Raw genomic sequence first — 16444 nt, 5'->3', positions numbered from 1 at the left:
GTTCAGTCCCTGGCCAGGGAACTAAGATCCCATAAGCTGCAAGGTGCAGCCAAAACAAAAACAGGAAAGCTCCACATTCACTTTCTACCTCCTTCTGAAATGCCTGGTCTGGCTCCCCCCAACCTGTCTGAGTGCTTTGTCACTGCTTCTTTTCCTTCCCTTGACCCTTAAATGAGGACAGCCTCTGTGATATCATGAAAACGTATTTGGTCTTCTCTTTGGCTCCTGGCACAGAGCTCCTAAAACCCTTGGAACTTCCTAAGTGATAAGGGTGATAGGAGTTTCTTTCCTTCTGATGAAGTGACTCTCGGTGGGCCCCTAGATACTTCAGGGTGGGGCTGGTTGCCAGAAAGACCAAGCCTTGATTAGAAGCTTGGAGCTTTCAGCTCCCCTCACCCCCGTCACTCCCAGCCTCCAGGGAAGAGAGAGATTGAGGCTAGAGGCTGGAGATTGAGTTAATCACCAAGGACCAATTCTTTAATCAATCATGCCTATGTAATGAAACCTCCATAAAAACCCGTAAATGATGGCATTCGGAGTGCTTTCAGGTTGGCCAGTACTTCCATATGCCTGGGGGGCAGTGCACCCCAATTCACTGGGGGCAGAAGCTCCTGTGCTTGGGACCCTTTTGGATGTTGCCCAAATTACCTCTCCTTCTGGTTGTTCATATACATCTTTTGTAATAAACTGATAACCCTAAGGTGACTTCCTCAGTTCTGTGAGCTGTTCTAGGAAATCACTGAACCTGAAGAAAAAGTGGTGGGAACCCCACATTTTTAGCCCCTCGGTCAGAAGTATGGGTGATGCGGGCTTGCAACTGGCATCTGAAATGGGGCAGTCTGTGGGACTGAGGCTTTTAACTTGTGGGATCTGACACCAAGTCCAGGTAGATAGTGTCAGAATTGAATCACTGGACACCCAGCTGGTGTCAGAGAGTTGGAGATGGGGTGTTGGAAAAGTATTTGGCGTCAAGAGGAAAAAACCTAACAGCCCTCAGGATGGTGCCCCTAACTTGGTGTTCTACCATTTCCCACTCTCTTTGCTCTTAATGACTCCTGTGAAATTTTTTTCCAATTCTTTTCTGGGTCACTTCAAATCTGTACTTCAGTCACTGACCCTTTTCTTGGTTTCATTCTTCGTGTCTATCTGCCTACTGAATGTTTCTATTTAGCTGGCCCACCTTCACCTCGAATGCAATTTGTCTAATACAGAAAACAGAAACACTTAACATGCCCTTTTCCCTCACTTCTCTGACCATGGTACTTGGCCACTCAGATTCCAAATTCAGAATCACGCTTGATTCCTTCTGGTTAAACCTCAGTCTTTTCGATTTATCCTTCACGATGACTCCTACATTCCCTTTCTTTTCCTAATTCTGCAGCCACGGCTCTAGTTCAGCTCCTATCGACTTATGCCTGGACCATCACAACAGTCTTCAAACCACCTCACTGTCGTCTGTCTACACTCTGGTGCATCCGGATTCTCCCTCCAGAGCCTTCTTTGATGAGAGTCAGTCTCTCAGCAACACAAAGGGTCACTACTGACTATCAAAGAAAGCACAGCTTTGTAAGCTTGCCATTCAAGGCCTCAACCATCTTGCCTCAACTTCCTTCCTCTGTGCTAGCTTCATATATTCTGTGATTTAACCTCAAACATTTAAGCAGACTGAAGGATGCTACCTTGAAGGAATCATAGAAAGAAGAATATGTTGATTCCAAACATTGAGAGGTCCTTTAAATTCTGTGCCTGCCATGTTCTCTTCTCTTCCAACACCACTGCCCCACTTTAATTTCTCCCTATTCTCAACCAACCCCTGGGTGCTTCAGTGAGTCACGGCAGCTTCCCTGAACAGAGGCATAAATGGATCTCAAGATTTGGGGTCTCCTTTCTTCTCCTTCCCTTCTGTCCTTCCCAAAGTAGATGTCAGTGTACAAAGCAGGGAAACACCAAACCAGGACTTACCTCCTCTCAAAAGCCAAAGAATATGACAGTTTAATTTAAGCCAGAGATTCCAACATCCACTTGACTTAAAGCTAGTAAAATGTTATTTCTGAAAATTGTGTTTCAACTGTGGGAGACATTATCATGCCACAGCTATTTTATTGTTATTGAAGTCAAGGAATTATAAAGGAAGTATATTTTTAGAAGAAAAGAGACATAAATCACATTTTGGTTCTAGCATTTTCAATTAAATAATGTCCGTACCGCTAAGCCTAACCTGTCTCTCGTGGATTAATGAGATGTCCTCAGGGCCCTGTGGCCTCCTTCCCTGGGCCTGGTCAGGTGCCCCCTCCCCTCTCAGGGACTTGTGTCCTCACCAGGGCCAGTGCTCACTCCTGGGCTTGCTACTGTCCCCTGCAGACAGCTTTCCTGTCTTCTCACCCTGAAGTCATCTGTGTGCTAGAAGACAGTTCCTGATGTGATGAACTGTGGTCACACTGTCTATGCGCCTTCCTGCAAGTATTTCTCTTACTTCACTGACTTTATGTCTTTACATCATTTTCCCCCTTTTTCCATTTCTACCAGTTTGGGTCCTTCCCCCATTTCATGACCTCTATTCAAATCCCACCTTCTCCCTGAAACCATCCTTGATTATCCAAGCCAGAGTTTTCTTCCTCCCAAGAACACTCATAACTGCTCAATTCGTCTAGATTTCTCCTCTAACGGCCTTGTGTGCGATTATTTGTGTGGTTACCTGGTACATAGTGAGGAGCCGTACACAGGTAAGGTGACATACTTGTCGTCTCGTCTTTTCTTTCCAGATATTTTGTGAGTTTCTGAAGGGGAGAGGCTAAGTTCTAAAAACTGAACCCTTAGATTCCACCTATAAGTGATGTCATATGATATTTGTCTTTCTCTGTCTGACTCACTTCATGTAGTATGATCATCTCTAGGTCCATCTATGTTGCTGCAAAGGGTATTATTTCATCCTTTTTTATGGCTGAATAATATATTTTATATACATATATCGCCAAAAAAAAGGGATACATAGAGTTCCCTGGTGGCCTAGTGGTTAGGATGCTGGGCTTTCACTGCCATGGCCCAGGTTTGATTCCCTGGTTGGGGAACTGAGATCCTGCAAGTTGTGCAGTGCAGCCAAAAAAAAAAAAAAAAAAAAAAGAAACTTACTTAAAAACAGAAATAGACCCACAGACATAGAAAACAAACTATACATAAAATAGATAACCAACGAGGACCTACTGTATAGCACAGGGAACTATACTCAATATTGCAATATTCTGTAATAGCCTATAAGGGAAAAGAACCTGAAAAAGAATATATATATTCAAATATATATACACACACACACGTATGAATCATTGTGCTGAACATCTGAAACTAACACGGCATTGTAAATCAACTATTCTCCAATAAAATTAAAAAAATGAAACGAAAGCCTTGAACCTTGTTGGTGCCCCCTCACACCACCTGGCGTCGCATCCTCAGAGCAGATGCTGGGATGTTACAGGACAGAGGTGCAGAGCAAGGATAGGTGGTGTGTGGCACCAGGCTCAGCAGTACCCAGCTCTCCTCTCATCTGGCTACGAGGACTGCACCCTCCCCAGCCTGCAGTGAAACCTGCGCAGGGGGGTGACTGTCGCAGAAGCATTTGTCTGCTGGCACGCATGCTCCCACTGCAATGATGGCCGTGAAAGGGAACTTGAGCTGAGATGGCAGCTAGCCCGGAGGTCACCCACGGTGCAGAACAGCTGGCCTGGAGGCGCTTCCAGGCCAGCAGCAGACCTGGCAGGATCAAGAAAGCCTTGGTAGCTTTAAGCCACTGAAATTTTCAAGTTGTTTGTTACCATAGCATAACGTTGCCCATCTGACTGATATTTGTTATTTTAAATCCTTAGTGATTAGGAGTATAAATAGGTAATTGAGAGGCAAAGTGGGATTCTTGGAAATTTGGCACCTTAAATGCAACAAATCTAAACCAAAATGGGGAGCAATTCAGGGTAAGAAGGAGCATTTTGGAGCCAGACTGACCAGGGATTGAGTCCTGGCTCCTACAGTTTACAAGTTATATGTCCTGAACTGGCAGTTTGCAAGCTTTTTGGTCTTAGGACCCCTTTGCGCTCTTAAAAATTATTGAGGACCCCAAAGAACTTTCGTTTACGTGGGTCATGTCTCAATATTTGTTGTACAATATTAGATATAAGACCAAAGATTTTTAACAGTGATTTATCAATTCATTAAAAATAACTATACTTAACCTATCACATGTTAATATATTTTTATGAGAAATAACTATATATTCCCCCCCAAATTAGAAGACTGTCATTAATTTACATTCTTGTAAATTTTTTTTAATAAATTTTTAAAAAATCTATTTATTTTATTTATTTATTTTTGGCTGCGTTGGGTCTTCGTTGCTGTGGGCAGGCTTTCTCTAGTTGTGGCAAGCAGGGGCTACTGTTTGTTGTGGCACGCAGGCTTCTCATTGCCATGGCTTCTCTTGTTGCAGAGCACGGGCTCTAGGATCAGGCTTCAGTAGTTGTGGCACGCGGGCTCAGTAGTTGTGGCTTGCAGGCTCTAGAGCGCATGCTCAGTAGTTGTGGCGCATGGGCTTAGTTCCTCCATGGCATGTGGGATCTTCTCGGACCAGGGCTCGAACCCGTGTCCCCTGCATTGGCAGGCGGATTCTTAACCACTGCACCACCAGGGAAGCCCCCATTCTTGTAAATTCTTTAATATCTTGTTTAATAGAAGATGGATTCTTATATTTGTTTCTTCATTTTATCTGTTGGGATATATTGTTTTGGATGAAGTAAATGAAGAAAATCCAGCTTCACAGATACACAATTGGAAAATGGAAGGGTTTTCAATAATCCTTCCATAAAATTGTGGGCATTCTTGGATATTACACCAAAATTTGAGACAATCAGGAGTTTATTAAAGGTTAGTTGTAACATGAATCTGAAGCCCTATCAGTGAACTTCTGTACGAGGTTACATTAAAACCCATTGGTCTGTCTTTTACTTTGAATGGAACTTTTAAAAAGCCCATTCATGAGTTTGTGACATCTTACATAAGTTGTTTGGAAAATATTGTTTCCCAGAAGTTGCAGGACTTCCAAACGTTGACTCATGTTGTTATACAGTATCAAAAAATCACATTTATTAACACCGTCATTGACACTGAAAAGTCTTCACGGATGGGGAGGCTATGAAGCTCATGGGAGCAGAAACAAGTTGTCCAAAAGTCAAGTCTCACGTCAAAGCTTGAATCTTATAGTTGTCACAAGTAACATCAGTTGTTTTCCTCGAAGTGGCAGGCTCACTTTATTTTTGAGAACATGTTTGCCCAGTCCCTAAGGCTGAATAACCATAGTTTACCTGTCAGTCTATCAACTAAAAACCATGTTCTGTGAAAAAAGCAACTAGTTTAGCTTGCAACTTGAGCAATCACACAGGTGCTTTTCCTTGAGACAACATCCTAGTTTGATGTACAGCAGGAGTACTTTAATGTTATGCCTCAGTTTGCCCCACAAAATGTTAAAAAGATGTGTGCTCAAAGGTGTAGTTTAATAAAATTATTAATTTATTCCGCTTTAGCAAGGATCCTCTTAAGTGAACTCGGCTTTTTTTTGTTGTTGTTGTCACTGCCTTGATTAGCGCTAAGGCAATAATACTTTTTCCCATGAATGCTTTTGCACCACTGGTGGGAATTCAACACAGAAAAAACCCCCAAGTAATGTTGTAGTATTTAGTACTGTTATAAAAAGTTTTGACTTGTGAACCTGGGTACCTGAAGGAGTCTTAGGGACCTCTGAGAGGATCACGGACCACACGTGAGAATTGCTGTCCTCATGTAAGCCACCTGACCTCTCTAAAATAGGAATAAAGCTGTTTTGAGAACTAAGTAAAATATTATTGAAGAAGAAATAATGCATGGAGAGCACTTAGTATCGTGCCTGGTATACAATAAGTTTGTTAAATGTTTGCTACTACTATTAGTCTATTGATACTGTGAGGGTATAGCTACCATTTACAGTAGTAGTCATGATGATACTCTATTATTTTTCTCCATAAACTCATTCCTTTGGCAGATCTCCGTTTTAGTTAATGGCTCCATCTGTCTCCTTCTGTGGTCCCTTTCTTCACTCCAGCCAATATCTACTCACTCACAAGTACTGTTGATGTGACCTCTGTCACACCTTCACAATGGTCCCTTTTCTCCCGTTCCTGCTGCTACCACCCTGCTTACAGAGTGTGATTTGGTGGAAAGAAATTTCCATTAAAGGCAGTTCTGGCTGTTGGTATTTGACCTGCCTGAGACTCAGTTTACTAATCTGTAAAGTGGGAAAAACAATAGTCCTTTTATATATTTTTTAGTGAGGGTTAAATGAAATAATATATTTGAAAGTAACTGGCAGAGTGTCTACCTATGGCAAATGTTCAGTGCACGTTAGCACATTTTAACAATACAGTATAAATTCTTCAAATTCATGAGCATGGATATCTTTCCATTTATTTGTCTTTTTCTTTCATTTATGTCTTGAAGTTTTCAGTGTACAGGTTTTTCACCTCCTTGGTTAATTTATTCCTAGGTATTTTATTCTTTTTGATGCAATTGTAAACGGGATTGTTTTCTTAATTTCTCTTTCTGATGTTCATTATTAGTATACAGAAATGCAACAGATTTTTGTGTATTGATTTTTTATTTTTTACTGAATTCCTTTATTAGTTCTAACAGTTTTCTGATGAAATCTTTAGGGTTTTCTGTATATCATATCATGTTATCTGCAAATAGCACAGATCCCACTACTGTTGGTGGGAATGTAAATTGGTAAAGCCACTATGGAAAGTAGGAAGGAGTTTCTTCAAAAAATTAAAAATAGAACTACCAGATCCAGCAATTTCACTTCTGGGTATTTATCTGATGAAAACAAAAACACTAATTTGAAAAGATATGCACCCCATATTCACTGCAGAATTATTTACAATAGCCAAAAGATGGAAATGACCTAAGTGTCCATTGTTGGATGGATAAGGAAATTGTGGTCTATATTTGGTGGGGTATTTTTGAGCTATAAAAAAGAACGGAATCTTGCCATTTGTGACAACATGGATAAACCTCAAGAACTTATGCTAAGCTTATGCTAAGAGTTATGCTAAGTGAACTCAGACAGAGGAAGACAGATGCTGTATGATCTCTCTTATATGTGGGAGTTAATATATACACACACCAAGCTCATTGGTGGTTACCAGAGGTAGGGGGAGTAGAGGATGAGAGAAATGGATGAATTTTTTTAAGTTTAAATAAATTGAATTTTAAAAATGGATCATAGAGGGGAAATAAAATATACTTAAATTGCAAAAAAAAAGAGTTAGATGCAGACACTTCCTATTGCTCGTGTTGATAAGCCTATCAGGAGCAATTCCTGATCTCTACTCAGAAGGGAGGCTATGTGATTCTAGAAAGGAGAACAAAAGAGCCAAGTGGATAATCTATTTCTGATCAGAAGTTTCTAGGAGATAGCTTTTTTTGGTAGAGAAGACTTTACACCTTTTTCTATCTTAAAAAAAAAACCCCAAAAACAGAATGGCAACAGCGTCAGATTTCTGGGCTTGTCCTGGGGGCCTGCCGAGATGGTAACCTCTGTTGTATTTCCTGGATCTTGGTTCAGGGCTGATAGTCTGTAGGAATCCCACGGTTAAGCCTCTTATGGTAAAAATTGTGGTTCCGCTTATAATCTTGGAAGAGCTTTGGAAGCAAAGGGAGACAAGCTCCTCCAGGGCGTGGGAGAGACCCCCATGTGAATTGTCATTGGAGAGTTCCTCCTGAGCGCCTGCTGCAGAAGAGGCTGTGGCCAGTGGGTCTACTCCAAGCCATGCAGGGTTTTGCTGTCTCTTCTCCCGTAGGGGATGAAGATTCCCTTGCTTCCCTAAGGGTTAAAGCCTCAGGCGAAGTGACTGGTTTCTCTCCCATGACCAGGCAGGTGTGCACCGACTCTGGGGGTATGGGGCATGGTTAGCAGATGGTTAAATCATGGGTCTGATTATCACAAAGACCCAGTTTTAGACATTCTAGTCCTCTGTCAGACGCCAGGCCGGATTCTAGGTTTGGAAAATAACCCCCAAGGGCACTCATAGTTCATAAGGCCACTTTTCAGTGTGCAGAGAGAATGGCCTTCCTGACGCCGTGTAAGAGGGCCCTGAGAATGGAGAGTTGGAATCTGTCCCTTGGTCTTTGCTGATTCAGGACAGGATGCCCAGTCATGGGACAGAGGCAGCCAGCTGGGCGGGGCTGGGCAAGAAGCCTGTGCCCTTATTGCCACTCCCCAACCCACCAGACAACTTTGAGTTTTGCTTTGTGCATGTGTGCCTCTGCCTGGGATGCCTTTCCTCTTTTTCTCAGCCTGGGAACCTCCTATTTCCCCTTTAAGACCCTGCCCTAAAGTCACTTCTGCTTTTCTGACCAAATCCCAAGGCACTGATAGATTCTGTTTTCGCCTCTGTATGTTCCAAAGTGTTTCCACCTGTGCTATAGCATAAAGTTGCAGCAGGAACATTACTTCTGATACTTCTGAACGTTTCTATCTCCCTCACTGGACTGTTGAGTTCTTGTGCCCAGGGCCACGCATTATGCTTCTCTGTATCTGCCCCAGAGCCTAGCAATGGGCGTGCCAGCTAGAAGGCGTTCAGCGTCAGCTGAATAAATGAATGTAGTCCAGTCTTTTGGGCCTATAGTTATTATGAGATCAGAAACCATCTGTTTGGAACATACTAGATTATTTGGCTATCTATGGTTTTCTGCATATATCTTTATGTTCTCCTTTAGTATTTAGAAAATTCTTTTAAAAATTACCGGTCTGTTTTTTTTTTTTTTTTTTGGCTGCGCTGCGAGGCATGTGGGATCTCAGTTCCCTGACCAGGCATCAAACCCGTGCCCCCCTCAAAATTACCAGTCTGTTTTAATCATGATGCAATAGGGCCCCCCCAAAAGAGATGACACCCTGTTCTACCCCTGCACAGGGGAAGGGCATACTTTTGAGGGCCAGTGTGGGGACGGCATCTGGAATTCAGGTGAGTGAAACCCACGAAGGCAGAGCTGTGACCTGCCCTTTTTTCATATCACAGTCTTACAGTGCGTGAGATTAATTGTTCTCTGTTGAAAGGCATCCCCTTACAGTTGGTGTTTCAGGTGCTGAGGCAGGCCATGCATCACCAGGAATGTTAGTGTCCCCGCGAGCACGTCTGGTTCCAGGAAACTCTCAACCTGTAATCGGGAGGGCGCACTCCCAGCAAGTCCATTTATCACATGATTAGAGTAAGTGAAAGGTAATCCTTTCTAAAATGTGAGTTATGGAGCTTTGTGATGTGCCATTTATCTGTGTCTGCTGTGGGAAGGAAGAACACTGGGGCAAGTTTATGACTTAGACGGTGCTCTCGGCTGTATTTAGGGCTGTTTCCCACACCTTTACTCCACATGATGAATTTGGATGAAAATTTTGATTAAGCACCTAGAGTTGCTTGTTACCAAACATGGAGTAGGTATGTGAACACATACCCGGTAAGTAAGCTGCTTAATTTCTAGGCTTCTGTGTCTGTTTAAACACCTTGGTTTAATGTTTAATATCTAATATACGTGAGGAATATTTTCTTGGAAGAAAGCTAAACAGCTTTGGAAATTGGAAAACTTCTAGAACTCTAAACCAAGCAGGTGGCTTTTAAAGAAGGATAGAAGGGATCAATGCAGTCAACCATAAATTTGCAAACCTTCACTAAAAAAGGCACTAAAAAGGAAGGCACTTCACTAAAAAGGAAGCAGTCTTACATTTCTTTTCCCTCCCAGATAAATGGTGTTGACGTGGAGCCACAAACGTTGGCTGAATGGAACAAATGGCACTATTTGCATTCACATAAAATGGAAAACACACAAAATACTCAGTTCCCAGTTTTAAGATGGCAACATAAACCAGAGAGAGAAAACCCTTTGTCTCCAGACTTCCTTTTAAAAAACTTGTAGCAGCTGTTGTAAGGACAGATGACCATACTGGCCTCGTGCATTCAAGGTTAAACCTCCCAGTGAGCATTCATGTTTATTAGTCTCAAGACAGCAAACATTCATTCAGCACCTGTTTCTCTATATTCCCCACATCTTACTGGTATCCCTAGGGCCTGGCACTGGTCTTCATGCAATGTTTAGCAAGTGGGTGAACATTGCATGTTCATGTGGAAGATGCTGGTGTTCACGGGGTGCCTGGCACACTCCCGGGCACAGAGCGGGCATCCAAAAAATATGACAAAGTATGAATGAAAACATTGATGTGACCTTCAGGAGGTCACAGTCTAAACTCAGGTGAGCATGGCCACTTGGTCCTGCCTCCTTCCTGGGAGACAGAAGTGAGTCAAGGCTTGGGGGAGGCAGAGCGGGTGCAGGACCCTCAGAGGGGGCTGCAGTTCTTCCTCTGTAATTGCTTCCTTTTAGGCCACCATCTTCCCGGCTGGGGAGGGACAGTCACCTGGGGACAAGAGGGACTTTCCAAAGGAGGTTTCTGTGGTCCCTCCACTCTTCTGCATTCTAATGTAATTTATTTTCTATCGGACTTTTGAATAAAAGTCCCTCCCTCTTCCATTATGGTGAACACTTAAAATTACATTTATACAGAATTACGTTTACATAAATTTCTATTAAAAGCCAAATTCCAGGCCTAAGCTATTGGCCAAATTCCATTAAAAAAAGAATATGAAGTAAATTAGTTGAGCTGATTAAAAGCACCTTCATCAAAGTTGAACATTGGTGCCAACGATGTTGAGTTGAATTATTGATTTTTTTTACAGAGCAGATGGTTAATTAGCAGGGAAGAAAAGTGATTCTCTTTCCCCTCCTCTGCCGCCCATCCCTCCCCGCTTCACTCTGGGGATAAGAAGGGGCACCAGTGACTTACTGGCGACCAAGGAAAGGGAGGTGATGGAGTAAGAGGGGAGGGCACGAAGGCAAAGGATGGGGTCTAGGTGAGGGAGAGGAAGGAAAAGTAGGGGTGGAGACCGCAGGGAGCAGAAGTCAGATGCCTGGAAGGAGGGCGCTGTCCCCGCGGAGGAGCGGCCACCTCTACCCGCACCCCGGCCGCGTACCCCATCCCCGGCCGCGAGCCAGGCGGGCGCGGGAAGGGCGCTCCCGATACCGGCCGCCAGAGGGCGCGTCCGGAGCCGGCGCGGAGCTGGGGGAGGGAAGAGGGGAGCCGGCGGAGGAGGGTCAGCCGCGGCGGCAGGGGCGGCGGCGGCAGCGGCGCAGCTCCGTTCCCTGCGCGTCTCTCGTCCCCGCGTCCGGACAGGGCGCGCAGCCCCGCCACTGGGATGCGGCCGCCTGCCCGCCGCGGCCGCCGCCTGGCGCTCCCGGCACTGCTCTCGCTGCTCACCTGCTCCCTGGGTAAGTAGCGGGCGGCCCGGGCGCGCACGGGAGAGGCGCGGGCTCCCCGGGAGCAGCCGCCCGCGCCCCGCGTCCGCGCCGAGGGAGACGCCGGGCGGCCCAGCCCTGCCCCGCGGGCGCCCGCGCCCCGCCGCGCTTGCGGCAGCGCCCTCTCGCGGCGCCCCGGCCGGACTCGGCTCCCCCGGACCCTGGGACCCCGGGGCGCGCCTTCCCGGCCCCTTTCGGCTCGCGGGGTCCCGCCGCCGCCGCGGCCCGACTCGCGTCTTCCCGCTTCCTTCCGCTGCGAGCCGGCGGCCGGCCGGCCCGCGAGGACGCGGCGCCCACCCCCACAGGAAGCGCGGAGTGAACGCAACTGCGAGAAACTTTGGATGGAGGGAAGCGGCGGCCGCGGGCCCGCCCCCTTGCCTTCCGCCCGCGCCCCGCCGGCCCCCCCGCGCCCCGCCGGCCCCCCGCGCGCCCGGCGCTGGCGGCAGAGGCTGGAGGCGGCCGGGCTCCGTGGCCCGGGCCCCCGCGCGCTCCGCTCCGCTCCGCCCGGCCCGCGAGGGCGACCGGCGGTGCCCCCGGGGCTTCCTGAGCGGTCTCGCGGACCTGCCCTGGCTCCCTAGGCTGGGATGCCCACCGGGCACCAGCCTCTTCTACGGATTCCTTGACCAGGAAGGGAGGACCGGTGTCCGGCTGGGCCTCCGTGTATCGGTCGTGCCTCTGGGGAGGCCGTGGGGAAGCCTTCCCGAATCTTGCGTCTTCATGGGGGAAAATTAGAGAACACTTCTGTAAACATCAGAAGTGCTTGTCTGCTGCTGCTGTAATGCCCCTTCCCTTTTTTCTTCCATGCTCCTCACAAGAGCGTGCTCCCCCCTTTATCATAAAATAATGTGATGAAAGTTTTTTAAAAAAAATCATTGCAATTGACTTTCATGATGAGATGTGTTCAAGCTTGGAGGAAAAATTATTCCTTTTCAGTGTTCTCAGGGTTGTTGTCTTCTACCCCAGACTTTTGTGTTTCCAGCCTGTTAAGAGGCAGTAATTTCAGATTTTTAGAAATGGCAGACCGGTGCAATTTAGGAAAAGACATAGCGTCATCGTACACTGCTGTTTTGGTAGCCCACCGGACAGCCGTTTTGATTTGGACTTAAATTCTCTGAATAAGGACCTCAATCCGTGTACCCCTGGCATGTCTATAGGAGCTCAGTAAGTGTGGGAAAATCGAGTGAGATTAACTGGTAATTGTTCAGATGCGTGATTAAGTAAGTAACAATGTAATTAAAAATGTTTGGGCACCTTGGGCAGAGAAGGCTATAACTGACGGTGGGGAGCAACTGAACTTGGTGGGGATCTGCTTTAGTGGAAGGAAGAGTGCATTGCTTGGGAGGGGGGCGGGCAGCCCTGGGAGAAGGGGAGGCTGGAGGGGTGGGACCGGGGCTAGGGGACTCCTGGCTGCATGAGTTGGCCTGCTGCCTAGACGTTTTGCAACTCACCAAATGGGGTGGGTGGTAACTGAAATTGGCATTCTATTTATAGCCCTGCACTTTGTAAGATGTACTGGGGATATACATGTATATAATATATTCACTATACAGGCTGAAGTGCACACTTGTGTTGCTATGTGTATCTATTTTTCACTGCACGTAAGGGAATATCTGCACTGTCTACACTTGGTGTAAGGGAGTATCTGCACTGTCCACACTTGGTAATACATTAAAGGATGTAAAGAATGAACTAAAATGTCCACATATTTTTAGAGATGTCTATTAGCCTTGTGAAGTTGTCAGATAAGCACGATAAGTAAAACATAAAACCTATTAAGAGTTCCCCAGGAGACATTTGGCTTTGTGAACTAGCTTTCATGGGTTGGTACAGAGAGGAAGCTGTATTCTTCCAGGTCTGAAGTAAATCTTGAGTTCCTTTTATTGAGCTCTGCTTTGATGTAGTGGAGGGGCACCAAGAAATAAAAAGCTGTGGTACCCAGTCTTTGTATATCTTGAAATCGGGGTTCTTGGACTCTTGCTGAAATAGAGAACATGATGGGAGTTCCAAGGCATGTGAACAATCCAGACAGAGTAAAGATACCTTAAATATTACCTTATAAGGGCGGGGTGGGGGCTGACTGTATATATTTAGTTTTCCCACAAATTGTAGTATATTCATTTGAGCTTTTAGAGAAAAGTCAATATAGAACATTTATTTTAAACCCATATGGTTATACAGACAAAATCCACTGCAACTTCAGTTCTGAAGTCCAAAGCTAGTACTAGACTCAGACTTATTCATGCCTCTAGGTCAGCCACTGTGTGGCTTCTCATTGCCTTGAGTCTCAGTTTTCTCACATAAAACAGGAGGCATAGACTAGATAAAATACTAGAACTTTGCCATCTCTTGCAGTTTTAACTGATTCTGTTGTAGCAGAATCTGCTATCTGCTACTCCAAAACCCCTAGTTCCTTCTTTTCCTGGATGAAAAACCTCTTAGATAATCAGCACTGTTATGGACTGAGTTGTGTCTTTCAAATGCCTATGTTGAAGCCTTGATCCCAAATACGACTGTATTTGGAGAGGTGCCTTTAAGGAGGTAATTAAGGTTAAAAGAGGCCATAAGGGTAGGGCCCTAATCCAATAGGACTGGCGTCCTTATAAGAAGAGGAAGAGATGCCAGACAGGCTCAGAGAGAAAAGGCTGTATGAGGACACAGTGAGAAGACATCCATCTAAAAGCCAAGGAGAGAAGTCTCAGCAGAAACCAACCCTGCTGGCACCTTGATCTTGGACTTCTAGCCTCTAGAACTGTGAGAAATGAATTTCTGTTGTTTAAGCCCCCCAGTCTATGGTTTCTATTATGGCAGCCCTAGCAGACTAATAATACAGGGGTAAGGGGAAGGGTGTAGGAGTGGTAGTGGTGGTGGCAGTGTGTCTAGTGGACAACATTTTTCAGTGGCCCTTGCAAACAGCGGTAGCCAGTGAGCTATCTGTAGAGCTCTTTGGGTGCGTCTCTTGGTAAAGCTTATTAAAGGTGGCTGACCCAGCTGAGATGCAGGTCCTCTACCATTGTTTCCTCCTCCTTCCCATGGCCTATTATGTGACTCTAATGGCTGGAGCTACAGTGGCCATCTTGTGACCACGAGGTGACCTTGAAGACAGAAGCCAATAGTAAGGATGGTAGTAAGGATGGTAGAGCAGAAAGGATGGCACCACCTGGGTGCAAGGTGGATGTGGAGTGCTGTGCCAGGCCAGCATTGCCTATTTCCATACTTGTATTGCATGAAAGAAAAAAATCTGCCTTGTTTAAGCCTTAGTTGTTGGTGGGGGGGGGGGCGTTTATTACATGCAGCCAAACCTAATTCTAATTGATAACATCTGTGAAGAAGCGTATTTGAACCAGTGGTAAAATGATAGATGTTAACGTTTGTCTTTCGTATCCCTGTGTCTACTCTGAGTCGGGATTATATTTCTTAGCGCCTGCCAAAATTAGGGGTGATTTTTCATTCTGAGACAGGTCTTGCTCAGATTCTTTTCATTGCAGTAAGTCAGACATTTTAGGACCCTAAGAGTCACACCTGGCTCCAGGTTGGTTTGTGTTTTTTTTATTTTGGATTTTTAAGCCTTCCGTTTATTTCCTCAGCAGTACTCAGATGTTACTGGCACAGATTTTAACCGTCTGGATGGATTCTCTTTTGTCCAGGTGGTCCAGGACCCCCAAGCTGGCATGGCCCCCTTGCTCATGGACTTGACCCAAGGGAGTTGGCCTGTGGCCAGTAGTCAGGCTGGGGGTGGGGGGGCGGGTGGTGGAAGGGGAGGGAGGAAGAGCAGCTGTTTCTCATGGGGGTGGGGGAGGGGAGGAGATGTCCAGACCCTCTTGTTAACTACCTCTGAGGAAAACACTGTGGGCCCAGTACTTGAGCAAGTGGTAATTACTGATCTCATTTGGACCATTAAGGGCCAGGTGTTTTGCTTTCATTAGAAACATTATACAGCAAGCCTAATTTGCAAATGTTACACGTTTTGCTTCCTTGTAGCATTACAGGTAGTCCATCTTGGTGTTGAGCAGATTCTTGCTGAAGAACAATATACAGGAGTGCTAATTCCATCTTTCCAAATATAAAGGAAAAATGATGGTGGGTGTCAGGGGTTTATCAGACCTCTTAGTGATTGAGAGTCTCTCTTAATGTCACATTTCAACCGTCTGATCACTAAGCTCCTTCCAAAGAAAACAGATTCAGTGTAGGTGCTGATTTGAACTACGAGAACGTGTTAATAACTTAAATAGTATTAAAAGGAAGAGCTGTACTCACAGTTTCTTCATCTATTCCGGAAGGGTCGAGTACTGTCTACTATGTGTCAAGCCCTGGGGTTGACAGGGCAGGAAGGAGACCGATCTAGTCTGTCCCTACCCTTGTGGAGCTTGCAGTCTTGAAGGGGACATTGAACACGAACTGCACCAGGAGCAGGATTGCAGCCTGCCCGGTGCTGTGGTGACGGCGTACAGGGCTCTGTGCTAAGTGTTGCAGGGACAGTTGTGGCTTTTTACCTGGAGTCTGGAGCAGTGGTTGCCAACAGGGGGCCATCTTGCCCCCCAGGGAGCGCTTGTAGGTGGCTGTCACAGGGGCTGGTTTGGCAGGAGTGCTGCTGAGTGGTCTGCAGTGCACGGGACAGCTCCCACCCCAAAAGAGTCGATTATCTGGTCAAAGCGTCAATGGTGCCGGGCTGAGAAACCTTGGAGTTTTTTTTTCTTTTTTTTTTTTTGCCACATCGTGCGGCTTGTGGGAACTGAGATCCCAGACCAGGGATGGAACCCAGAGGGCCCAACATTGAAAGCCCGGACTCCTAACCACTAGGCCACCAGGGAACGCTGGAGTTTCTCAAGGAAGGACATCAGAGCTCAGACCCAAAGGGGAAGCAGAGGTCAGGTACCTGGAGGGAGGGAGGGAGGAAGGAGGGGAGCACGCCCGCCCGCAGGGGCAGAGCTGTGCTGGAGGAAGCTGGTGGAGAAAGGACAGGGCTGGAGAGGGGAGGGGCTGGACAGTCAGTCGGGGCCGCTTATGCAGGGCTGTGAAGGCTGGGGGAGGAATTCTGGAC

At 46.1% G+C, this 16444-nt stretch overlaps 1 protein-coding gene across 1 annotated transcript in view; it reads left to right on the top strand.

Moving 5' to 3' along the window:
• The first annotated feature begins 11159 nt into the window (after window positions 1-11159).
• B3GLCT (beta 3-glucosyltransferase) overlaps window positions 11160-16444 on the top strand; it is a 112893-nt gene continuing 107608 nt past the window's right edge. The window contains exon 1 of the mRNA XM_082435346.1: window positions 11160-11379. Coding sequence (XP_082291472.1) covers window positions 11307-11379 — 73 coding nt within the window. The 5' untranslated portion in view covers window positions 11160-11306. The remainder of the gene's footprint in view (window positions 11380-16444) is intronic.

The sequence above is a fragment of the Balaenoptera physalus genome (assembly GCF_965194825.1).
Source record: "Balaenoptera physalus genome assembly, chromosome: 18".
Lineage (NCBI taxonomy): Eukaryota > Metazoa > Chordata > Mammalia > Artiodactyla > Balaenopteridae > Balaenoptera > Balaenoptera physalus.
The sequence above is the reverse complement of the archived record's forward strand: the minus strand, read 5'-3'. Positions and strand labels throughout refer to the sequence as shown.